Source organism: Callorhinus ursinus, unplaced genomic scaffold (assembly GCF_003265705.2).
Source record: "Callorhinus ursinus isolate GAN/ISIS: 27379988/994484 unplaced genomic scaffold, GSC_fseal_2.0 scaffold7, whole genome shotgun sequence".
NCBI lineage: Eukaryota > Metazoa > Chordata > Mammalia > Carnivora > Otariidae > Callorhinus > Callorhinus ursinus.
Genome location: NW_027397069.1, coordinates 61,855,892 through 61,883,153, shown reverse-complemented (window position 1 = coordinate 61,883,153; position 27,262 = coordinate 61,855,892). Strand labels below are relative to the sequence as shown.

The 27,262-nt window shown below is 36.3% G+C and overlaps 1 protein-coding gene across 10 annotated transcripts in view; it reads left to right on the top strand.

Annotated features, from left to right (window-relative positions):
* The window catches only part of NBEA (neurobeachin), a 686,692-nt gene that overhangs the window by 567,874 nt on the left and 91,556 nt on the right, over positions 1-27,262 (top strand). For all 10 annotated transcript variants that reach the window (XM_073894686.1, XM_073894682.1, XM_073894681.1 and 7 more), the window contains 2 exons: positions 5,330-5,445; positions 15,523-15,635. In XM_073894686.1, coding sequence (XP_073750787.1) covers positions 5,330-5,445; positions 15,523-15,635 — 229 coding nt within the window. The remainder of the gene's footprint in view (positions 1-5,329; positions 5,446-15,522; positions 15,636-27,262) is intronic.

Genomic DNA, 27,262 nt, shown 5'->3' with positions numbered 1-27,262 from the left:
CTGCGTCTTATTTATCTTTTCATCTACATCACCTAGCACAGTGCCTAATTGCCGAGGTGCTTTTTAGGTGCTACTCAGCTGGAGTTACCTTGCATCTCAGTGCATCAGCTCTTGTATTAAGCTTACAGTGTAAGACCAGTTCACTGACATGTATGTACATGCTCAGGCTGTTTCCTAGTAGAATGACAAGATTAAATTAAGATATTAGTGGATAATGAAGAAGTACTTCTGTAGAATACAGGTCAAAGGAAAAATGTATTTAATCTATCAAAAAAAAAAAGAAAATGAGGTTAGTTTTGCAAGACTTGCTCTTACTGAATCAGAGATGACTCATGTAATCACTGCTTCCTTTCCCAAGTGCTTACAAACTGTTTAATCGTCAGTGCAAGAATTTTTCCAGGAATTGACATTAAGAACTGACAAATAGGTTTCACTTTTTCCTTTTTTAAAAATGATCTTGTGCCTCCTGACATCTTTCTCAATGATCATGATTCTTCAGAGATTACCAATAGGGGTTTCTCAACGATGTGTGTAAGTTCCTTCAGTGCTTTTGGGACTTGTCTGGACCTGGGTGCATTTAAAACAACCAGAAGCTCTTGTACTCTCTCCCTTATCTCTTAAGAGTATTATTTCCCTTTTAACCACCTTTGGTCTCCCTTTGGCTGTTGGAAGATTATCCTTCTTGATAGAAAAACTGGAAACAAAATAGATGTTTAATAGTTTGGGGTTTGCTTGCTCCAAACAGCCATTCTATCTTAAAGCCCCCTGGTCCTTTGTCCCCCACCAAAGGGTCAACTCATTCTTAGTTTCCTAATGATATTCTCAGAAGTCCAGTTTTACGTATTTCCTGTGATATATAGCCTTGGAAGCAGCAGATGGGGGTAGGAGAAACACTGAATCTAGGTTTAGACCTGCCACTTACTGGCTGGGTAACAGTAACAGAGCCTGGTACTTAGTAGGAACTCAATACATATTAGTGGAAAGAATGAAGAACACTGGGCAAGAGGAATGACACTTCCATCTGCTGTAAAATGGAGACAGTATCTCCGAAAAGAGATGTTTTATGAATGTCTTGAGATCATAAAGTGAAGACATTTTGTAAACTATAAACACATACATACCTAGTATGCAAATATATGCAACACGTACACACAGATATAGATAAGTAGGGAGGTGCATAGGAGGGTAGGTAAAGAGATGTATGCACCTGCTCCCAGAAACACATGTGTATGTGGTAGGTAAGGTCCTGTTATATTTAGAGAATTGTCAAAGAGAAGGGACAATGTCTGGATCCTACCAGTGGAAACCTTCCAGCACCAAGGGCTTCATTCTCTGCTTTGTTTTCTTGACATTGAGTTTTATCAGTTTAAGCAGAGTTTATCAAACTCTAGGGAACTTACTCTAAGCTAAATCCATAAGATTTATAAACAAAAAGGGCGCCTGGGTGGCTCAGTTGGTTAAGCGACTGCCTTCAGCTCAGGTCATGATCTTGGAGTCCCGGGATCAAGTCCCACATCGGGCTCCCTGCTCAGCGGGGGGTCTGCTTCTCCCTCTGACCCTCTTCCCTCTCATGCTCTCTGTCTCTCATTCTCTCTCTCTCAAATAAATAAATAAAATCTTTAAAAAAAAAAAAGATTTATGAACAAAAAAAAATTTACCAAATTCCAGGCTGCTGGAATAATTAACTTCACATATCATTTAAGCCACTTCTTGGGCAAGCCCACCAAAGAGATCACATTACAAATCAGATTGTTGCTTTGTCCTTTTAGAACGAAAGGAATATATCCATTAAGCCAGCATAGCCTAGTGAATGCCTTTTTAATTAATTAGTATCCATAGCTCTCATTTACTAAGAACATCCCCTGTGCCAGGGACTATACTTTGTTTTGGTTCATAAGCATTATTTCCTTGATTGATTGATTGATTGATTGATTTTTGGCTTACAAACAAATAAAAACTAATTTCTTGAGATTCTGGAGGCTAGGAAGTCTAAGATCAAGATGCCAGCAAATTTGGGGTCTGACTACAACCTGCTTCCTGATTCACAGATAGGCATTTTCTCCCTGTGTCCTCTCATGGCAAAATGGAGCTCCCTGCCCTTAATTCTTAAGAGAACCACATTCCTAAAACAATGTGACTCTTATCCCATTTTACAGAGAAGAAAATTTTGATTTAGATAAGTAACTTATCTTTCCCAAGATCATAGCTCACTCTCAATTTCTATCCTGTGTCATCTGTCACAGTTTCCCACATTGGTCACAAGATCAACACCTTGCCCCTGCACAGTGATGGAAAAATACTTGCAAAAACATGCCCATATTCTAGATTCCATGTTGATTATCAGTGTTTGGTTAATGTATTTTTTTATTCAGATAGTACGATCAATTAATTTTGGATTTAATCAGATTCTTTGCTTACTAAGGATACACCTGGTTATATCCATAGCGTTGGTGATTTTAAATGGTCACCTTTTGTTATGGTACTTAATAGTTTTTATTCTCAGAGGGCAATTTTGTCTTCACCTTAACTCCTACTTCTAAAAACAACCTACTATAGTCCAAATACATACCAACCATCCTCATTCTATTATCTAAAGTTGTTATGGGTTATTTTAGAAAGCCCTATTGATTTACTGTTCCCCATTTTTTTCTTCTTCATGTGATTGAATTATTTAATTTTTTATCATCACCTCTCTCTTCAGCCATTTTTTTTCTTTTAGGGTGACCAGTAATTCAAGTCATGTAGTATGTACTTACCAAGACCCAATATATAATAAGCACTGCTAAATGCTAAGCATGTAACAGTAAGTAAAACAAGGTTCCTGCTCTCAATGAGTTTTAGTGGGAAAGACGGAGCAGTAAACAGGAAAAAATTATCCTTTCCCTGGACCTGCTTATAATCGGCTTCTCTCAATTCATTTCCCATGGCCACATTTTTCTTCACCATCGCATACTCTAAGAGTGATTTAGTAACTTTCTCCCATGATTTCCATTATTTATACTTAGTAGGATTTGTTTGATTTTTGATCTGGGAGTGTTTTTGATGGTCAGAATTATTTCCAGATCAGCAATTTTCTTCTTAAATTGTTTGGGTTCAAAATGTCAACAAAGGAATTCAAAACTTTATTATATACATTGCTTTAAGCAGACTTATCTGAGCATGCCACAGGTAAAAATTTTAGTCAGAATAGTGAAAATATGATTATAATGGTAATACTGTGCAAATTAGACCAGGCCTATGATTATAATAGTAGCACAATGAAAATTGGACTAAGCATAGTTTATTAATTCCTTGATAATTCAGAGACTAGCATGTTGCCATGACAATGTCAGGGTCAGGGCTAAAGTTTATAACATAAAATAGCTGGGAAGATTTTGAATCTTGGTACCAGTATGGATCAAAATCTGGAAGCACTGTGAAAATCATATTACAAATTAATTGAGGAATGTACTGAATTTTAGAATTGTACTTGAACATTTTTTTATTTTATTATGTTATGTTAATCACCATACATTACATCATTAGTTTTTGATGTAGCGTTCCATGAATTGAAGTATGAAACATCTATACCATTTACCATTGCACTGAAGTGAATCATTAGACTCATATGGTTCCTTTGGAGTCAGTACAAGTCAAATATATGTTGCTAGGAAAGTTCTTCAAAAATGTCAATATTTTAAACATTGAGTTACACCTAATTATTCTGAAACTCTTAATTCACATTTGAATTTGAGATAACAAGTTCCTTTCCATCCTTCCTCCCTCCCTCCTTTTCCTCAACTAAACATATTTTAGCTCCTACTATGTACAAGAACAGTACCTACTAAGATTCCATGTGAATAGAAAAATTTGAAATGAAACAGAAGTAGTCTTAAGTTTTCAGTTCCCAAACTGAGTGTCAAGGAACCCTGGGATGCCACAGTGAACTCACAGGTTGCTGCAAGGCAATTCATCCTTTTAGGGAAACAGAGCAACATCTGCCAACACACAGACTATTGTTCAAGTTAGTTCTACGTTTCAACATTAGATAGCACTGCATTCTTTTCAGTGACGTCTTAGCTTTGTGGAACTAGTTTTGGGCAGTTGCTATGATAAGAAACAAGAGCTGCATGAAACTCAGTATGGAATAGGAGATGTAGATGGTGGGGTCAGATGTGACTTCCGAGGCTTAAGAAGCTCAGCCATGTCCAGCAGGTGCACACATCCCTTTAGTAAGTAATCGTGGTTATTTAAGAATGAAGTAAAAATACTGTTTTTCTTTCAATTTAGGAGTATTTTCAGACAGCTACTAAGTTGTTAAGACTTAAGTGTTATTTAGCTCTAACTAAATAAACAGAACTGTTAGGTATTTCTTTTGGCCTAGGGACGACATGAAAAATTCCTGACACACTAAGGGTAGCATGTATTGAAAAAGTTTAGGAACCTTTGTCTTAGGTAATGATCATTCCAGAAACTCAGTAGCTTTATCATACTTTTAAAATACAGCTTACTTCCATTATTTCTTAGATAAACAATGAACGTCAAAAGGTCCTGATTTTATTCCCTTAAGCTATTCCCGTGTCCCTTCTTCTGAATTCATATGTTTTCAAATTCCCAGCTTGTTTTTTTATATCATGAGAGGGATATGTGTGGTGTGGGTAGAGGCTGTACACAGATGCACACTCTGTGGGGGCAGGGGTGGAAGGGTCAGTGGCCGCCATTATTATGTGAAGTTTCAGTCAAATGCTTGCAAGATGGTACCTGACTACCTAAACCTACTTAGCTTATTAGCATGGAAAAGATTTGCTCTATTGTTTTAAAGCTACTTTACTTATCTTGAGTGTAGTTTTATCTTTATTGCTCTTGTTGACTTGTAAAATACCCATTTGCAGCCATATTATACAAATAGATGTTTTCATATTGGTTTATCCTGAGTCACTAAATGTATCTTTTCTGTAGTAGAATTTTCAAAGATTGCTAATGTCTACAATTAAAACGTATTTTAAATTTCCCTAAGGATAAACCAAAAGTTATTTCAAATGGATTGATATTAAACCAATGTATTAGTTAATACTGATTTTTAAAAGTCAGCAGGGGCACCTGGGTGGCTCAGTCGTTAAGCGTCTGCCTTCCACTCAGGTCATGATCCCAGGGTCCTGGGATCGAGCCCCGCATCGGGCTCCCTGCTCTGCGGGAAGACTGCTTCTCCCTCTCCCACTCCCCCTGCTTGTGTTCCCTCTCTCGCTGTGTCTCTGTCAAATAAATAAATAAATAAAATCTTTAAAAAAAATAAAAATGAAAGTCAGGAGTTAAAAGAGACTACATTTGTTACCGTTTGCTTAATTGCTAGGAGGATATCACTGGCCACTCCTCGGCAGCTTTATAAATCTTCCAACATGACTCAGCGTTGGCAAAGAAGGGAAATTTCAAACTTCGAATATTTGATGTTCCTTAACACTATAGCGGGTAAGACATCTCATTCTTTAATTTCATAATATGTTTGTGTTCATCGGAATCATTGGTAATATGACTTGATGGAATACATTTTTTCCTTGGAATTCAAATACAATGTTAGAATAAATATTGAAGCACTCACGTTAAATGTTATCAGAAACTCTACAAGCTGGTACTGAGGTTTTAGATGCATTTGTTGTTGAAGAGGCTTTTCCTTGCTCTCCTTTTGCCATTTCCTTTGCTGACAGCTTTGTCTGAAGGTTTATTAGAGTCAACAAACCATTGCCAGAAAGTGTCTGGAAATAATAATGGGAAAATGTAATTTCCCTACTTTGTCATTCTCAGCAATAGCAGCTAGACAGGAGAGTAACAACAGGATTCTGCCTAGCACAGATGTCACCTGGATTATGGCATGATTGGGTTACAGGATCTTTTTTTTTTTCTTAAAATCTTCAAATAAAAATATAAAATCAGATTGGATTTCTAAATGATGAGTAACTGCCATCAGCCTCAGCGGTACCATGCTTGTAAATTAGAAGGCGGCAGTGGCTTTGTTTTTCTGCTAAATCCGGGGCTGTCAGTGGTTAAGCATGTTTATGAGATTTAAGTACCTCTTTCTTTTTTCCTAAATTAAGCTCCAGAAGCCCTTATTCATGTTGAATTACAAAAAGTTTACTTCTATATATATCAGGCTCTACAAAAACTTTTTGGAATCAGATGAATTGAAGTAACTACATAAATACACATGCTTCCTTTTGGTTATTGTACTATTATGAATAAAGGCCCAGAACCGTGAATTTAGAGTCATGTTCTCTGAATCATTGCTTTAAAGGATAACTGTGTAATAGCACTCTTTAAATTGATCATATATGTGTGAATATGGATGCTTTAGGGATTATACATATTAAATATGGATAATACAGACATGTATTCAATAGGCAAAGGAACACAATTTGTGAACAAAAAGGGATAAAAGAGTTGTTGGAAATGGTTTTGCACTTTAATCATTTAAAGCATATTGTAATGTTAATGCCTTTGCTAATAGGATACTAGAGGTCCACCCAAAGGATTATGACATAAATTTTAGTATATATTTTATACGCATGTCTCCATTATATACATATATCTTCACGTATATGAAGAGATACACACTTCAAGATATACACACTCGTGACATATTTCATACGTATATATATCAGTGTACGTGATGTTTATATCTTAAAGAAACCTATTTACTCCCTCAAAGACACAGGAAATGGGTTATACTGTTTAATTAGCACATACTATTTACATGTATAGATAGAGTGGACTTAATGTAAATGTAAAAACTTCATTAGCATATTCAGCTAACAGCACGATGTAGCAGAAAGAAACTTCAGTGCCAGAGAGAAGAAAGATAGAATCTCAGATGTGCCAACTTTGTCCTAGAGCATAGGCGGAATTTCAAGTTTTAACCCTATCTTGGACTTTAATCTTTCAGTAACCATATTTAATATGTTCACATCTGTTGTGTAATAAGTGATATGTTTGGTCTTCTGTCATCTCATTTTATACTATTGTTTTTTAAATGTTTTCTTGTTTTTTTGTATTCTTTGGTTTTTCTTTAGCCTCACACATTTTTGCCCACTTTGTTAGTGATTTAGAATGTAGGCATCTTGTTATTAATGTTCCTAGAGATATGTTTAAATTTTTAAAAACCCTCTAAAATATATTTCTCTTATTTTTGAACTCAAAAATGAATCAGCGTTGAACTCTCAACTTTAACTCAATTTACTACTCATTCATTGCCTATCTCTGTCAATATGATTTACTACTTAGAATCCATATTCTTATTAAACTCTTATTTTTTGGAGTCCATACATTTTGCATATTATGAAGAATTTCACACCCTATTTAAATTTTCTTCTTGTTAGTGCAGTATATTACTTTCAGCTACATGGATCTTTACCTGATTTTTAGAATAATGTTTGTTTTCTTTCCAGTCTTCTGCAGTATTTTTCCATATACAGTGTGTTAAGCTTTTGAGTTATCCTTGAGAAATCTATCAATGCTCATTGTCTACCATATGTCATAGATGGGCATATGATTTCTTCCTTGGCTGTGCTAGCTACTTGGAGCTGTTGTATGTAAAACTGGAAGAATAGGGGCTAAACCTCACTCACAACTCAGTTTCCATTCGAGCTGGCATTCATATTAAGCTGTCCTGCTATTCTAAGATGGGATCCTTGCTGTCTTTCTGGTTGGAATATGGTCTAGTTCATTTTTTAAAGGACTCTTCTAGTCTCCATCCTTTCCCACTACATTTTACTGATGTCAGATGTACTTCCCACAGTATGGTACAGTATCACCTATAACCATTGCCCACTACACGCCTTTTGCTTTCTGGGAGGTTCTTTCTCTGTCAAACTTGGAAAGATTGCAGTCTGGATAGAGATAACATTGTGATCCCTTCTGAAAGCTACACCTGAGCGATACAGACACGTGTGTGTGTGTGTGTGTGTGTGTGTGTGTGTGTGTGTTTCTGTTTGAGACAGTCTTTGGGTTTCTAAGCCAGAGCATGCAGGTCATAAGGGATATTTAAGTGCCATTCTACTCTCTTTTGAATCATTGGGGTCTGTTTTACTTGATGACATAAAGAGTATAGAGGCCACTGGCTCTTTTTTAAAAGAATTTATTAGGCTTCTTCTTTACAGTGATTGTAACTAAACATTAAAGCCTGTCTGTTGTAAACAGTGGGGTAAAAAGAAGTATAAAATTGGAACTAGGAACGCAGAGCACTTACAACTGGATGGGTAAATGAAATATACATAAATAAGAGAGCATTTTTAAGAGCTGATATTAAGTGCTGAATAAGAGCTGTAAATAATGAATGCTGTGAGAGCTAAGTAGAGTGGAGGAATTTTAAATATGTCTTTGGGGAGGAAAAAAAGAGCAGAGCTTTACAAATTTCTGCCAGTCGGATATGTGATGTGTTCAGTGGACATGAGTATCATATCTTGGCTGGAACAGAGAATAAGAGGAGATAATATTGGAGCCATCAGTAAAAGCCAGATTACAAAGAGCCTGATCTTAGACTCTTAGGAGTCAGTATAATTTTGGAGTAGAAGGGGATGCAATCTGGAGTTTTAGGAAAATTAAACTGGTAACTATGGATGGCCTGAATCAGAAATGAGATAGCCTAAAGTTGGGGAGAACTGTTGATAGGAAAGTTTGACATGTCTCCAGATATGAAGTCAACTTGTTCAGTTCTTTAGTAAATAGTTCTGAGCACACATGCCGGTGCTGACACTGCAGAGAAGACTAAGGTATGGTTTCTTCCTTTGAAGAGATCATGGTGTAGTCAGCAAAACGCCCATGCACACCAGCAATTCCAGGAGAAAGCGATCATTATTAGAATGGGAGAATATACAAAGTCACAGGTCTAGACGGCATTACTTACAACTAAGAGATCAGAAAAAGCTTCTCATAGGTAACACTTAAACTGGAAATTGTAATATGAGAAAGAATTCACTAGAAAGTAAACAGAGGGCATTCCAAGAGAAAAGAAGACGTGGGGTGAAGAGCTAGATTAGAGTAGTGGCAGCAGGTTTGGCAAAAAGAGAATGGGAGTGGGGGAGAGAGAGGGGGAGAGAGAGAAGTGCATGACTCCATATATCATGTCATTATACAAAAAGTAGAAATTACTGTGATGTGAACACTGTGTGTTCAGTGGTTAACAAGTGTGGCCCCCTGACCGGCAGTGTCAGTATCACCTGGGGGCTTCTTGGAGATGTATATCCTCAGACTCCTCTTCCAACCTTCTGAATCAGGAACCCGGGGAGTGGGGCCCAGCAATCTGCGCTTTGGCAAGCCTTCTAAGTGGTTTTATGCATATGCAGTTTGAGCACCATTGCCCTAGCCGTTTAAGACCTAATTATCAAAATAATATTTGCATATAAAGACATTTAGAACATACAGAGGGCATGCAGTTACATTCCATTAACAGTCCTAAAAGTTTACGAAAGTGGGAGATGAGGATAAGCCAGTCTTCTAAGCCAAGACTTAAGGGAAGTCTTGTATAGAAGGTGGGCTTTGAATTAGCTCTTCAAGGATTTTATCTACATTAATGATGATCCAGGCAACATGAACCTTTATACAGAAATAGAAGGACAGTTGAAAATAGTTAAAAATGTAAATATCCTGAGGTACCCTCCCTGGATATATTCCTGCTCATTCGACCCTGGCCATCATTCTGAAGTTTTAAGTAGGAGTGCCATCTTGTATTGAGTACCAGCCTTGAAGGTTTAGGTGATGGTTTATAGAGAAGCTTCACTAAAGAGAAACTGAACTCCAAGGTAATGCAGCAAAGGCCTCAGAAGGTCCCACAGGGAGCCAGGAGCTAGGATAACCCTTCAGAGTCGTCTTGCCTTGAAGCAAGGGGGCCAGGCCTCATTACCTCCTCCACACTGCTGTCACTGGATGCAGGCTCCTGGGAAGGAGACAGACCTTCCTTGGGCAAGGGGCTTTCTTCTGATGATGGCAACTCCTGGGGAGGAACTTAACTGAGTACCACCCACCACGATACTGCAACATGGCCACCAACCCAGCATCCAGGATACTCGTGGTTCCCAGAATCACCTGGAAGGCTTGCTCCCACACGGGTCGTTGGGCCCCATCCCCACAAGTTCTGACTCAGTAGGTTGAAGGTGGGGCTCAAGAATTTGCATTTCTAACAAATCCCCAGGTGATGCTGATGCCACTGGTCTAGGGTCTGCACTTTGAGAACCACTGTACTACATCTGTATTCTTTAAAAGACATACCTAAAGATAATCGTATTAATCTTCTGTAGCACTCATGCCTTCTATGGCACTGTCTGGATCACACTTTTTGGCACTTATGGTAATGTGGCCTTAGCATTTTATGTCTGTATTTCATCTGTCTAATGAGATTATGAGATTGCTACAGAAAAAAAATAAAAATAAAAAAGGTTTTGCCAAGTATATACGCCTCAAATTGAACTGATTGAATACTTAGGCTTTGCAAGCGTTTTATTTGATTGTGTGATCTGTTATGTGAATTTACTGGAATTGCTAGATGAGAGAATCTTTAAATTTCCTGGATTAAAGAGAAGGGTTACAGAATGGGAATCTAGAAAGATGAAACAATCTTTCTTGGCTTCACATTTTTAAAAATACAGGCTAATGTGACTTAGTAAATCTACATTTCCTGTAAAGAAAAAACATTTGGTTCCTGTATTACACTCTCAGACTTACCTCTTTTCTCCAGAATAGTATTTTAACATGAAATACAAAGTACATTTATGCCCCATTTCTTGTTCTCCATTTTTTTGAGGTATGTCATACTCGGCCAATGTTGCTGTTCTCCTTTCTAGATGCTTTTAAAAATGAAACTCTGTATAAAGCATATAGCAGCAGTGTCTTAGTATTAATGCATTGTTAGATTTTTTTAGACCCTCACGTGATATATGTGTATATAAATAATTGCATATAAATAAACACACATTTTATTATATATAGGTGAGTTTTGTTAAAAATACTTTACGTAGTAAAAGAAGTTTATCAAAAATTCAGAAAACATACTGTTTCTAAAAGGCACCTAAAAGCCCACACGTGTTTTCATGGCCTTCAGTTTGTTCTACTTACAAATTTAATAAATACTCAATATAGAAAATTGGAAATATGGGAAAGAGTAATTAAAAAATTAACTCACTCATAAGCCTAGCAGTGTATACATCCCATTTAACAATGTTAGTGGTTTTCCTCCTTTTTCTTTTTCCATGTGTGCTGTCTCATTGGGAACCTGCTACACATACAAGTTCAGATTCTTCTTTTTTTATTTCATTAAATATTCTTGGAAGACATGATTTTTAAAACTGCATGAAAGTCTAGCTCAGGACTCTGGTATAATTTATGTAACTATTTTTGAAACCCATGCTTTTTTTATTTTCAAAGAACTTAAGTTTTGGAAGATTTATGTAGAAGAATTTTTTTCTTTTCCTTCTTTTTTTTTTTTACTTGTAGAAGAATTTTAATGATGCTTAGAGTTCAAATAAAAATATGGCTTCAACCTCTAATTCCTGGCATTGACCCGATTTCTGTTCATTGTGTTCTGAAAGATACAACCTATGCCTCATTTTATACCTTATTAGATACTACCATGAACAAGACATTAAAATCTGGCATTCTTGCATTTAAAAAATAGAGTGCTTGCTAACATAGCTTTGTATAAATGATTCCATTAGGTCTAAGAATTTTTTTTAAGGTATTTGAGTTGTGTTTCATATGATCAGCTAATGAATTCAGCACAACTTCCCCAACCCCAACCTTTTTCTCCTGTTTAGCATTTTCCACTTTTTTACTCTGTGATGTACAAGCCCTCCCTGGTTAATTATGTATATATTTAGCTACTGCATGTGTTGGGCTTATTATTGTCATCTAATTAGATGTAACTTGAACTGCTTGCTTCTAGAAAAATCATTAAAAATTCTTTCCTAATGACCTAGAGATGACAAAATGTCTGTAAAGTGTGAAGAAGCAGACAAGCACAGGAACATCGCTCTTAAAGAGTGTTAATCCAGATGCTGCAATCATCTAATTAAACAATATTTTGCTGTCATTAACATTTTCACCAAGGAATTGCAGTTATAATTTCTTTGTCAGCTGTCTCTAGATCACTTTACCTTCAAAACTAAAGTGCCATATAAAAACATTAAATTGGATGGTTTAATTAAAAAGTTTTTTTTTTAATGAAGAAACATATCCAGTGTTTCTGAGATCTCATTTACTGTGCTTCACTTTTATTGTTCGAGTAGATTAGTGTCATAGGCTTGCAATATTTAATATTCATCTTCTAAGATAAAACCTTATAAGCATAGTTAGTAAAAAAAAAAAAATCACTTACCACTTCTGGAAAAGGAAAGAACCCTATCAATTATAGCACAAGGTTATTTACTAAACTTCAATTATCCTAAAAAAAAATACACAAAACATAAAAAACAAAAAACAGAACAGTTGATAAATAGGTACCTCCAAGTAACAGGTATTACTTTGGAAATACTTCACTTTGTTTGCTAATTTAGTAAACAGTCACTTTTTTTGTTCGTTTCACAAAGATGTTCAGTAAAATAATTAAGTAATAATGCTAATTCATGAGTGAAAAATCCCGAAGTCCCATTTATTCTTTTTCATCCATGTGATTTTTAAATACATTGTGCATTTTTGATTTAAATTAAAAAAATTATATTGACTATCCATAGAGTAAAGCTTTTATGTGAAAATTTTTTATTTAAATAGCTTTGACTGTATGTAAGCACACTGATTTATAAAATTTCTTTTAGAATTTAAATGGTGCTATCAGCTTTAGTAATTTAAAAACTGCTAAATTTTTGTTAGAATTTATTTTGAAGGAACCTTCCATAGATTATTAAAAGTGAATTACAAAAAATGTAGGACAGAGCAATTGTCATAAGCTCTAACTGTGGTCATCAATCAATTTTGTGTGTGTGTTTTAAAGATGAAGGTTTCTTTCTCTGCACGTTTTCCAGAAATACCTATATTAGAAAGTCATTCCTATTAAAAAGCTGGTGTCTTCAAGTATGGTCTCTATTTTTATGCTGTTTGTAGTTACATGATACATTTAAGTACTAAGTCAATATAAACGGGCTTTGTATTTATTTTATTTTGACAGTTTTTTCCTTAGTATGTATGGAATAAAACCTTATCAGAAAATTTAAAAACAATTATGGTATCTAATTTTATTTATATAAGTAATATATGTTACAGAAATAACAGCAATATTATTCTATAAAAAAGCACTTATTTACTTGAAGACCTATTTTTCATTGAAACCTACAGATTTTTTAAGTAGAATGGTAACCCAGAAAATGACAGGACCCTAAAAACGCTTTGGGTCCAGTTTGAATCCCAGAAATAGCTCTGCCTAGCCAATCTTCACTTTCCGTATATATACATATATAGGAAAATACTGAGAGTCGTCAAGTGTCTTAGACTGACATATACGTGAGCTATCAGTAATACATTTCAAATTTTAGAATTTTACACTTCGTATTCTACAGTGAGTCTACTTTAGCAGAACGTTCTCATGCACGAGACGTTAATAAAGTTTCCGAATTTGTGTTTATTCTTACCAGTGTGATTCTTCACAGTCGACTTATAAACATAAAACAGGTGCATTCATTGGCTGAGCCATCTAGCCGCAGACATTTTCTTCTAGCTTAACATGCATGTTCACAGTGTCATTCTCCCTCATCTGTACTGCTCTGCCCTTACATAGTCCTCATCTGCCAGAGACTGTCCTGCAATTTTCCTTTTTCACTTGACTATTTGTTTACCTAAAATTTGGTTCATCTTATCCCATTTTCATCACCTCTCTATTCTTTCCTTCAACAAACATTTATTGGCAGACAGTATGTTTGAGATTAAAAATGAAGCAAAACCCTAGATTCTACATTCACGTGTTTACAGAGTGATGGAGAAGCAGACAAGTAAACAACGATGTGTATTAGCGGCAACCCGCGTCCTCTGAGTGCTGGCATGGGAGAACAAAGGGGAACCTAACCTGCCTCTCACCTCATTCTAGGGACTGCAAAGTGGAAGCAACATCCTGCTTTCTATCCCTTACCTCCATCAATTTACACATTTAAAATAATGTATCATTTTGTTGTAAAATGTGGAGATTCATATCATTAACAGATAAAATAGTCACCTGGTCAGATGTTTATGAAATGAATGTATTAATTTGATCTGATGCTTGTAATAACAGATTTTGTTCTCCCTTGGATCAGGGTTGGGTTTTTTTTCTATTTCACAACCACATATACCAATTGCTACAAAAAGTAGATATCATTTCATGACAATTCTTCAATGCCAAATGAGATAATGTATGCATATCTATATCACTGTTATGCTCTGTGGGATGTGTGCACTAAAGCATTCTAGATGAAATCCGTATCACTAAATACTGGGGAAATCACTCTTTTATGTGAATTCAAATGGAAATTTAGAAAGTTACCCATGATCAGATTATAACATATTTTTGCAAAAAAAAAAAATCTTGCCCAACAAGATTTGTCCAACAGGATAATGATTCTCTTAATTTCATCTTCTCATATGTTATTTCAGTACCAGTTTATGAGGGTGAGCCAGTGCTGTACATTCCCTAAACTTTTTACCTTCCCACTGTGCTTCGATAGCCCACCTGAGCCTCTTAAGTCATTCTATCAGAAAATAAACAGCAAACCTATCCTAAGGTGCAGCAGCTCTCCACCAAAGAGAAACAACATAACACAAAAAGAAAATGCATGAACCTAAAGGAGTGAAAAAGATGTGGAAGACATCTGCCTTTGAACTTTTTCCTGCTGGCTTCAGAGGACTTCTGTTAACTTGTACATTCTCAAGTTATTCTTGTTTTGGTAATTCTTGATATAAGCTCAATATAGTATTCTGTACACTGGCAATATAATTTCTAGATATATAATCACTGTAGTAGAATACCATCACGTAACCTGCAAGTGTACAGATTGGCAGGATCCTTCATCCATGACCACTTTTGGGGGTTGGCAGGATCCCTCATCAATGATCACTTTCAGGATCTTCACCAATGAAGCTCTGCTTTTCAGGTGCCAGTAATATCTTCATCAGAACCAGCAGAAAAGCGATGGAGAATGGAGGCACCCATGTGGCAGGTTAGGTCAGGACTGGATGTGGGACATACCATTTCTGCTCAGGTTCTTTCGATTAGAACTGAATACCATGCCCATAGCTGCTTGTAAGGAAGGTTGAGAAATGTGGTCTAGCCTAAGAAGAGAAATGAATTATGATAAACGGCTCTCAGTCTCTACCACAAGCTTATATTCTAGAAAGTAATTCTAGTTACTCATGTCTTAATTATTATTGAGTGAATTCACTTGAAATGCATTGTCATTAGAGTGCTTTTGATTAAACAAAGACATAGTTCAACTAATGAGTTACTCTTTTCTGAAATCCAGTAGTTTCCTTATGTAAGAACAAGAACAATTTCATAAGCAATTAGTGCATATACAGATTTTCATTTCTCTTTTTCTTTACTAGGACGGACATATAATGACCTGAACCAATATCCCGTGTTTCCATGGGTATTAACAAACTATGAATCAGAAGAATTGGATTTGACTCTTCCAGGAAACTTCAGAGATCTATCAAAGGTAACTTTCAAATATATAAAAGTCAGTTTTCTTCATAAAACTTTATTCTAAAAGCATTTCTACCAGATATATCTCCAATATATCCAATATATATCCAATTAATGTTTGTAAGAAAGTAAACCTGGTCTTCTCCTTTTGTGGTTAACATCTAAATCTCATCAATTCTTAGCATAGGTTTTAAGCTACAAGAAGATAAATTAGTTCTAGCATAGGCAAAATGCAATACATATTTGAGAAAGAGCAAATGTAAGGGGAGGTTGCTCATATATCTTTGGTTTTAAAGGTCAAGGTAAAAAACCTGAAATTAGAACAAAATATGGTTGCAAATTATTTCTGTGATATATTTCTTAGGTGATAAGACATGTAATCTTGACCATAATGCACATACACACACACACACACACACACACACACACACACACACACACACTATATAGGGGAACATCCTAGTGAAAAGAAAGTAGGATACAATAATTCATCACAGATCTGTTAAGATACAAGAGAGATTTGGCCCAAAAACTGGCAAGAAAAAAAATACATAATGGGGGATAAGAATAAAAAGCAAATTTGTGTTTAGTTCACCTCATTTATCCAGAGGAAACTTAAGGGGGATGCTCAATTATTTGAAGTGCAGTGAAGGACTAGGAGCTAAGCCCCCAAAAAGCTTCTCTGTAGCCTAAGCCACTGTCAGAGCCAGACCGTTCAGTTTAATATGTATACTTTTGCCATTTTAAGCCTCAGCCCCCATTCACTCTGAATTTTGTTCTCTTTTCTGTCATACTTGGTGGCCTGCTTTAGCGTTCCACAGCAGGTTACGAGGCATATGTATGTGTGTATGTTTGGTTTGGGGCAGGGGGAGGGCTGAGGAGCTCATGAACCAGGGTAGCCTAAGCACTGCAGCCAGTTTAAAAGTGATCCCACAGATGGTTTTTAATCAGCACACCTTCTCTTGCCTGCTTTCTTACCTTTGAAAACTAGACCTACCTAAGTTGAAGTTTTGTATTCCACCGCTTACTAGCTATGTGACCTGAAGTCACTTTTCCCTTAGCCCAGGTTTCCACATTTGTAATAAGAGAACAGCACTACTGTCCTAAGCCACACAGTTGCAAAGATCAAATGACATGTGCATTTAAAGAATGTGACATGGTTCTTAGCACATTGAAGCACTTTGTGATTATTAGCTATGATTATTACACATGGACTATTTCTTAGCCCGTTTTGAAGCCTGTGTACTAATACTTGCATATTCTTATCTGTCATTCACTCTCTAGTTCTGTTATTTTATGTGACTTCCTTATCAAATCTCCATTGCTAGCTCATTGCTAATTTTAGTTATGATATTATAGGTACAAAAGGGACCTAAAAGGTCAGTTAGCCCACACCTTACTGAGAGTCCCACATCTGGGAGAAAACAAAGTACTAGCAACTGAATTCCAATATGGTTTTCAAATGCAGTAATTTTTCCAATTCAAATGAACCAAACAAAAATCTTGCATCATTTACCATGGGCAAGTAACTATTCAGGCCAGGTAGATGAAAGGGTTGTAATTCATGGGGCCTGCCCTCCAGGGGCAAATCTAGTAATAAAGTATCTGAATCATAAAACCAATCTCTGCAAAGTTAAATAATAAGGTCCAATATTATATAGAGAGAACTACATGAGAGGCGGTGAGCTGTGGTTAGGAACGAGAACTCCAGAGCTAGACGGCCTGGGTTCAAATCCTAATTGTGCCACTTCCTGGCTTCAGGGTCTTAGACAAAGTTAATTTTCTCTGCCTCAGTTTCTTCACCTGTAGAATAGGGACAATAATAATGGGTTTGTTGTGAGGATTTGATGAGTGGATAATAAGTGGATAATAAGTGTAAAGAACTAAAAAAAGTGTAAAGAACTTGTGATAGTGCTTAGCATATCAATATTAGCTAGCACTGTATATTTAAAAATGATATAAATCATTGATAGAAGTCATATATTTTGAATTGTCTTTCAAATATTGATGACAAATACATACTGTTTATTCATATTAGGATTTTAACGTTTGAAGGTATGCACTTTTGACACGACTTGCCAAAGTTGCAGTGTGATCTTTGGGTATAAAACAAAACCAAACTAACTCATAAGTGTGAGGATAAAAACTGCCAAACTAGTTCTTTAACACAATCTCGTCCATATATGTTTTATTTAGCATTATTCAAATGACTGTTACATACTAATCACTATAAAATATACATATGATACAATTTATTGTAGATTCTCAAGTAGCATGATACACACATTGTAGTAAAACCTCAAAAGCTGACTGCCACTATGGCTATGTTAGGTTGTTTTGTTTTGTTTTGTTTTTTTAGATTACTCTAAAAACAGGGAAAGAAGGCCTTTTTCTTTGAAATCAACTGGAATATTGTGGGGATAGGAAGCTTCTCAGTTAAGTTTCCTTTCCTTCCTCTGTTTATTTATTCATTCTTTCAGTCAACAAATGTTTATCACACACTTCATATATGTCAAGCACTGTACTAGGTGGAAGGGTGTACAGGAGTTAGTAAAACAGACTTAGTCACAGCCCTTTTTGGGAAGAGACCAGTCCCAAGCTGAGATGACAACTCAGGTAGTTACCAGAAATCTGAGGCCAGCATATCTAACAGTCAGTATAGTGGCGACTGTACCGAATTGGAGAATTTATACTTAACTACTCGAAGACGTGGGACGCCAGTGTTCTTGCAACACTGTCCCAACCAAAGAAAATATAGCCTTCATTATGATTAATATGGATAAGAGAAGGCATATAGTAAAATATTTGCTAGTAATTATAGATTTTTAGTTTATCCATATAGAAAAGAAGACATAAACTAAATGTGAGGAAATCACTGTTTCTAAAGTAACTGGAATATGTAAACATTCTTCAGGTTTTTAATGCTGATTCATTTAATCTGTGTTCCTTTTGGCAGAACATTTCCCTTTGTAATTCACATGTGCTCTCCTGATTTTATATAATGTTAAATAAGTAGAAGAGGTAAACAGACAAGGCAACGTGAATACTAACTATACTTTCACAAGCATGGAGTCCTTCATGTTGTGAACATTTGAACTCATGAGCTCTTAAAAGATAGATAGCTTTTTTTTTCAGTTCTGCTGTGTTCCATGCTTTAGTAATTTGTTCTTTATATTCTGTCAGACTAACATGATAGGAAAATGTTAGCAAATTAAAGCCTCCTGATGTGTTAATAAATTACTCTTGCATTGTTCCCATGCTTCATTGAATTTCTTAATAGGAACTTCTTACAAATGGGCTAGAAACTCAAAACTATCCTGTATAAAAATCATTAATAAACAAGATTTTAATGTATGAAAATATATCATATTATACACCTACTAGGAAAATGACATTTGAAGTATAATAATATAATTGAAAGGACAAACTACTAATAATGAAATATTATTGTAATGAGATGACCACTAAGAAGCACATAAATTCTTGTAGGTATAATCAATACTACAAATGAAATTTTTAATAGAGAGTTTGTTAATTTTCAAAATCTCAAGCAAGAATTTCAATATCCGAATGATATTATTAATCAGGAACCTTCTTAAAGATCTCTAAGAGCAAAAGAAGTTGTTTGTAAACAAAGATTGGGACCCATGGAATAATTTCTAGTAGTGAATAATTCTAGAATTTGTTTCAGTAAACAACATTTGAAGCTCCAAACAATTTTTATTTTCTAAAGAATAAAAAAGTATTAAAAATTAAGAAGCTGTGAAATATACAATAAATAAAATATACGATCCTAAAAAAATTTTCATCTTTGTACCCCCACATTACACTGGCTTCATGAAATTCTATGTCATCAGTTAGAACTTTTGCACAGTATAGTACTAAAATGGGTGTCTCGGTTCCACACCTCACATCATACAACCCAAAGGAAAAGAGAGAATCTCACCAAAGTCACGCTCATGGAAGACAGAAAAAATTTTCTTTCCTAGAAATCCGAAAAATGTCTCCTTGTGTGTTATTGGTGCTGCTTAACAGGGGTAGAGTATGTTCACTTGAGATGAGCCAAGTGAATCATAAAACCAATCTCTGCCCATGGTTGGAGCCAAAGGATCTCACAAGACACCTGTCAAAGGATGGGCTGAAAGTTGACCAAAGGAAATTTGGATTTCTCTAAAGAAAGGGGACTGAGTTGTGGTCAGCAAACAGCTCTCTGTTATAAAGTAAAAAATACAGTGTATCTGAGAGTTTCTTCTTTCTGATTTCTATAATCTAGAGAATAGCAAATAAATTACAGGTTTATATGCACATAGCTACTTCATAAAAGGAGCTTTGCAAGGTGCTAAGAAGACTTTAAAATTTAGTCCTAACCCTCAAGGAATAGTCACTGGTTATGAGGGAAAAACAGCCAATAGGCAGTAGCTTTTTATTACATACATACAAGTTTAATATATGAATATTAGGTGGAATCAGAGATAAATTTGCCATAAAGCTCATGAAGCTTAAACTTCAAAGCCCCTCAAGTTTCAGGGGCTTCATATTCCTTGCCCCTCATTTTATGTTCATAGTCCTGGGTTTATTTTCTTAGCGAGCCCCTCTCCAACAAATTCTTAAGCTCTCTGAACTTCTCTCTCCTCTTCTTTAATATGAGCACAGTAATATTTACATAAGACGGTTGCAGAAAGAATTAAATGCACTAAGGTAGGAAAGGCACCTTGTGGCATGCCTGGTTCACTAGCGGCATTCAGTGACTGGTAGCTGCAAAGCAAATTTCCATAACTGTCAGCTGAGGGTTCACGGTCTTTGGTATGATTGAAAAAAATACAGGGAAAGATTGCTTGATTTAATTTTGTTCTAATAAAATAAAAAGCAATACCTTTTAATAAAATAATAAAGTCAGATTTTCATGCAATAAGTGATTGCTTTTGCATCTCTTTAAATTGTCAACTCAGAACCGTAAACATCGAGATACTGAAGTAAATATTTATTGAAACTTGAGAGGCACATATATTTAGACTGAACTATTTTATTATATTTATAATATACATATTCTTTCTTTAACCCAGTTCAGTGAACGAAGAGCACAGGAACAATGAAAGTTCTTTATCAGTAAAATTTATTGGACCCCTCATTTGATTAGACCTCATAGTCACAAGCTTTATTTATTACATGTACAGGTTAGAGGTTATGTTTATCATTTGGCATGATGGACAGCAAATGAAACAATCTGTCATTGACTTATCTCTTCAGTACTCAACCAACAGCCGGTGTAGACAAGTTTTCCCTCCATGCATCCAGATTTTCCTTATGGAGATGTGACCTCATGGTGAAATCTATCTTAAAACATGATACACACTGGCGCTTCAGTTATTTACATATAGTCATAGGAACTTTGCTCTTAAATTACAGTGGTTACATGACTTTGACATGAAGCACAACTTCTGCTCATTAAAGTGTAAATGGAATTTTCCTATTTCCCAGTCATGCCCTCTGATAAATGAAATAGTTTCATCACAAAGCCAAGTCCTGCTAATATTGACATGAGCATAAGACATCACACACACACACACACCCATTCACTGAGTGGAAAAAATATATTTTGTTAACACAGAAGTTGATTGACTGACAGATGATGATAAGCATAACCATTTTCCCAAATTATTATGCCACTTAAAAAAAGGAAGTGATAATGCCTTGAGGCTTTGAAATGTGAGAATGCAAATAGATGCACTGAAGTGTGAATACTCTTCAGCCATGCACCCTTGATACTACTGCCAAATGTCTATATACCACATAGAAAAGGGTGTACGTTGTTAAGGTGGGGAATGCTCAATTCAGCAATGTGGTGCAAGTTTCCACAGTTATTTTATCTTTCTTTTTCATCTTCAGTTAACGATATCTAAAATGAAACTCATTCTATTTATGTTAGTATATAATCTCCCTAATGTTTAGGTTTTACAACAACACGTGAAGAATGGGCAAAACTATTAAGTGTATTAATAGCTGACTATGATGATGTAAAACTTGGTAGAAGACAAAAATTGAATGTGTAAATTTATTCTATACCATCTGCCAAAAAACTTACTGCCAAATTTGAAATATTCTAAATATATATTGAATGTCACCTTAACATACAACCCAGCTTGAAAACTGTTTTTGTTAGGCTTGCTTGTATTGCATTGTTGAAGACAGAGTATTGATTAGCAATATTTGGATACTGTCTTAAACTCATGGAATAACCCAAGCCAAGGGTACAACTTGCAAGGGGGGAAATGCAAAAAGGTACCAATTTCAAAATTGGGTTTATTGAAGTTGATAATTTTATTCATTTACTTGTTCTTTCCTTACACAGACTTTTATTCCACACCTACATTGTGCCAGGTACAGGAGATAAAAAGACAATAAGAACTGGTCCATACTCTTCAGGGTTTACATCATTTTTAGTTTACCCAGTGGCATATTATGTTCTTTTCCTTCTAATTGAAAGGAAGAACCAAGTAAGTGTAAACAAAGAAGAGAGTTGGTTCGTAGGCACTGTGGTAACCAGAAAGAGTGAGGTATTTTTTGTTTGTTTTTATCTCCACTGTTTGTTGGAAATACGTAATAGGGTGACGGGGAGCTTTGAGGATTTACACAGAAGTCCCAAACAGGTTCCATGCTCTGCCTGCTTATGCTAAATGTCCCCCCTTATAGTCTCTTTTCTAGTGCCTTCTCATTTAGCCAATTCCCCTACCCTTTCAGAGAGAGAGAGAAAATACTAGAGCCTGTCCTGCTTTGAAAACTTTAAGCTGTCAGGGGTGCCTGGCTGGCTCCGATGGTACTGCATGCAACTCTTGATCTCAGGGTCGTGAGTTTGAGCCCCATGTTGGGTGAAAGATTGCTTGTAAAAAAAAAAAAAAAAAAGGAAGGGAAAAATTTTAAAAAGAAAGGAAAACTTTAAGCTGTTAGAGAAGGAACTGGAAACAATAGGAGCACTTCTGTAGTGTATGTTCTTAGACTACTGCCTATAGGGAAGGAAGGAGCCTGCTTCTGCACTTTGGTCTCACATCTGAAGTACAGCATTATCAAGGCAAACCTAAGCCAGAGTCAGTCTCCTTCAACCTTTCTTTCCAGCCAAAACAGAAGATCCAATAGCGATGATCTTGAAACTAATCTATAGGCTCATCATTGTACTACTTAATATTTAGAAAGCTTTGGGTGCCTGGGTGGCTCAGTCGTTGAACGTCTGCTTTTGGCTCAGGTCATGATCCTAGGGTCCTGGGATCGAGTCCCACATCGGGCTCCCTGCTCGGCGGGAAACCTGCTCTCCTTCTCCCACTCCCCCTGCTTGTGTTCCTGCTCTCGCTGTGTCTCTCTGTCAAATAAATAAATAAAATCTTTAAAAAATATATTTAGAAAGCTTTTAGAACTGACACATGAAGATTTAAGGTCATTTCATTATACCTCCATTGTTTTAATGTCAAAATCCGTTGCTTTTCACTAAAATATTTAAAACTAATTTTCTTAGGAATTATCCGGGGACAGTGATAACAACACTAGCCAATAGTTGACAGGCACTTACATAGTCAGGCATCCTGCTAAGCATCTTCTGTAGATTTTCTCATTTTATCTTCACAACTTTATGATGAATTGCACTGGCTTTATAGGTTGCATTTCCTTTCATTTGTTACCTATTATTTCTCTATAGTAGGTAAGTAGAATATACTAAAAAAAAAAAAACATAGTGATTAATTAATCTTCTAGGTGCCCTTCACCTTTCCTAAATGCTCTGCACTATGGACAGCCATGTGATAGGAGCAGAGGATTCAAAGAAATGTACTGAGTGAGCCATTCTATACCTCCAAAGACTTCAGTCGTAATGGAACTGACATACCTATGAATATGCTAATAAATTGTGCCCATCAAAATTCAACTTTGGCTCAAAGTCTCTCTTTCCTCATAATATAATTAATCATGCTTATTTACCCTATGAAAAAATATAATAAGAATTACACTCATTCCCCTGACTGAAATGGACAGATCATCTAAGCAAAAGATCAACAAGGAAATAAAGACTTTAAATGAAACACTGGACCAAATGGACTTCACAGACATATTCAGAACATTCCATCCCAAGGCAACGGAATACACATTCTTCTCTAGTGCCCATGGAACATTCTCCAGAATTGATCACATCCTAGGTCACAAATCAGGTCTCAACTGGTACCAAAAGACTGGGATTATTCCCTGCATATTTTCAGACCACAATGCTTTGAAACTAGAACTCAATCACAAGAGGAAAGTCGGAAAGAACTCAAATACATGAGGGTAAAGAGCATCCTACTAAAGAATGAATGGGTCAATCAGGAAATTAAAGAAGATTTAAAAAAATTCAAGGAAACCAATGAAAATGAAAACACAACTGTTCAAAATCTTTGAGATACAGCAAAGGCAGTCCTGAGAGGAAAGTATATAGCAATACAAACCTTTCTCAAGAAACAAGAAAGGTCTCAAATACACAACCTAACCCTACACCTAAAGGAGCTAGAGGAAAAACAGCAAATAAAGCCTAAACCCATCAGGAGAAGAGAAATAATAAAGTTCAGAGCAGAAATCAATGAAATAGAAACCAAAAGAACAGTAGAACAGATCAACGAAACTAAGAGCTGGTTCTTTGAAGGAATTAACAAGATTGATAAACCCTGGCCAGACTTATCAAAAAGAAAAGAGAAATGACCCAAATCCACAAAATCATGAATGAAAGAGGAGAGATCACAACCAACACCAAAGAAATACAAACAATTATAAGAACATATTATGAGCAACTCTATGCCAGCAAATTAGATAACCTGGAAGAAGTGGGTACATTCCTAGAGATGTATCAACTACCAAAATTGAACCAGGAAGAAATAGAAAACCTGAACAGACCTATAACCACTAAGAAAATTGAAGCAGTCATCAAAAATCTCCCAACAAACAAAAGCCCAGGGCCAGATGGCTTCCTAGGGGAATTCTGTCAAACATTTCAAGAAGAATTAATACCTATTCTCCTGAAACTGTTCCAAAAAATAGAAATGGAAGGAAAACTCCCAAACTCATTTTATGAGGCCAGCATTCCCTTGATCCCAAAACCAGAGAAAGACCCCATCAAAAAGGAGAATTACAGACCAATATCCTTGATGAACATGGATGCAAAAATTCTCACCAAATACTAGCCAATAGGATCCAACAGTACATTAAAAGGATTATTCACCATGACCAAGTGGGATTTATCCCTGGGCTGCAAGGTTGGTTCAGCATCCACAAATCAATCAACGTGATACAATACATTAACAAAAGAAAGAACAAGAATCATAGGATCCTCTCAATAGATGCAGAAAAAGCCTTTAACAAAGTACAGCATCCTTTCTTGATCAAAACTCTTTAGAGTATAGGGATAGAGGGTACATACCTCAATATCATAAAAGCCATCCATGAAAAACCTACAGCAAATATCATTCTCAATGGGGAAAAGCTGAGAGCTTTTCCCCTAAGGTCAGGAACGTGGCAGGGATGTCCACTATCACCCCTGCTATTCAATATAATATTAGAAGTCCTAGCCACAGCAATCAGACAACAAAAAGAAATCAAAGGCATCCAAATCGGCAAAGAGGAAGTCAAACTCTCACTCTTTGCAGATGATATGATACTGTATGTGGAAAACCCAAAAGACTCCACCCCAAAACTGCTAGAACTCATACAGGAATTCAGTAAAGTAGCAGGATATAAAATCAATGCACAGAAATCAGTGGCATTCGTATATACCAACAACAAGACAGAAGAGAGACAAATCAAGGAGTCGATCCCATTTATGATTGCACCCAAAACCATAAGATACCTAGGAATAAATTTAACCAAAGAGGCAAAGGATCTATACTCAGAAAACTATAAAATACTCATGAAAGAAATTGAAGAAGACACAAAGAAATGGAAAAACGGGGCGCCTGGGTGGCTCAGTTGGTTAAGCGACTGCCTTCGGCTCAGGTCATGATCCTGGAGTCCCGGGATCGAGTCCCACATCGGGCTTCCTGCTCGGCGGGGAGTCTGCTTCTCCCTCTGACCCTCTTCCCTCTTGTGCTTTCTATCTCTCATTCTCTCTCTCTCTCAAATAAATAAATAAAATCTTTAAAAAAAAAAAAAGAAATGGAAAAACGTTCCATGCTCATGGATTGGAAGAACAAACATTGTGAAGATGGCAATGCTACCTAGAGCAATCTACACATTCAGTGCAATACCCATCAAAATACCATCCACTTTTTTCAAAGAAATGGAACAAATAACCCTAAAATTTATATGGAACCAGAAGAGACCCCGAATAGCCAGAGGAATGTTGAAAAAGAAAAGCAAAGCTGGCAGCATCACAATTCCGGACTTCCACCTCTATTACAAAGCTGTCATCATCAAGACAGTATGGTACTGGCACAAAAACAGACACATAGATCAATGGAACAGAATAGTCAACTATGGTCAACTCATCTTTGACAAAGCAGGAAAGAATGTCCAATGGAAAAAAGACAGTCTCTTCAACAAATGGTGTTGGGAAAATTGGACAGCCACATGCAGAAGAATGAAACTGGACCATTTCCTTACACCACACACAAAAATAGACTCCAAATGGTTGAAAGACCTAATCATGAGACAGGAGTCCATCAAAATCCTAAAGGAGAACACAGGCAGCAACCTCTTCGACCTCAGCCGCAGCAACTTTTTCCTAGAAACATCGCCGAAGGCAAGGGAAGCATGGGAAGCAAGGGCAAAAATGAACTATTGGGATTTCATCAAGATAAAAAGCTTTTGCACAGCAAGGAAACAGTCCATAAAACCAAAAGACAACCGACAGAATGGGAGAAGATATTTGCAAATGACATATCAGATAAAGGGCTAATATCCAAAATCTGTAAAGAACTTATCAAACTCAACACCCAAAGAACAAATCATCCAATCAAGAAATGGGCAGAAGACATGAACAGACATTTTCCAAAGAAGACATCCAAATGGCCAACAGACACATGAAAAAGTGCTCAACATCGCTCAGCATCAGGGAAATCCAAATCAAAACCTCAATGAGATACCATCTCACACCAGTCAGAATGGTTAAAATTAACAAGTCAGGAAACGACAGATGTTGGCAGGGATGCGGAGAAAGGGGAACCCTCCTACACTGTTGGTGGGAATGCAAGCTGGTGCAGCCACTCTGGAAAACAGTATGGAGGTTCCTCAAAAAGTTGAAAATAGAGCTACCATATGATCCAGCAATTGCACTACTGGGTATTTACCACAAAGATACAAATGTAGGGATCCGAAGGGGTACGTGCACCCCCCAATGTTTATAGCAGCAATGTCCACAATAGCCAAACTGTGGAAAGAGCCAAGATGTCCATTGACAGATGAATGGATACAGAAGAGGTGGTATATATACACAATGGAATATTATGCAGCCATCAAAAGGAATGAGATCTTGTCATTTGCAACGACGTGGATGGAACTGGAGGGTGTTATGCTGAGTGAAATAAGTCAATCAGAGAAAGACACGTATCATATGACCTCACTGATATGAGGAATTCTTAATCTCAGGAAACAAACTGAGGGTTGCTGGAGTGGGGGTGGGGTGGGAGGGATGGGGTG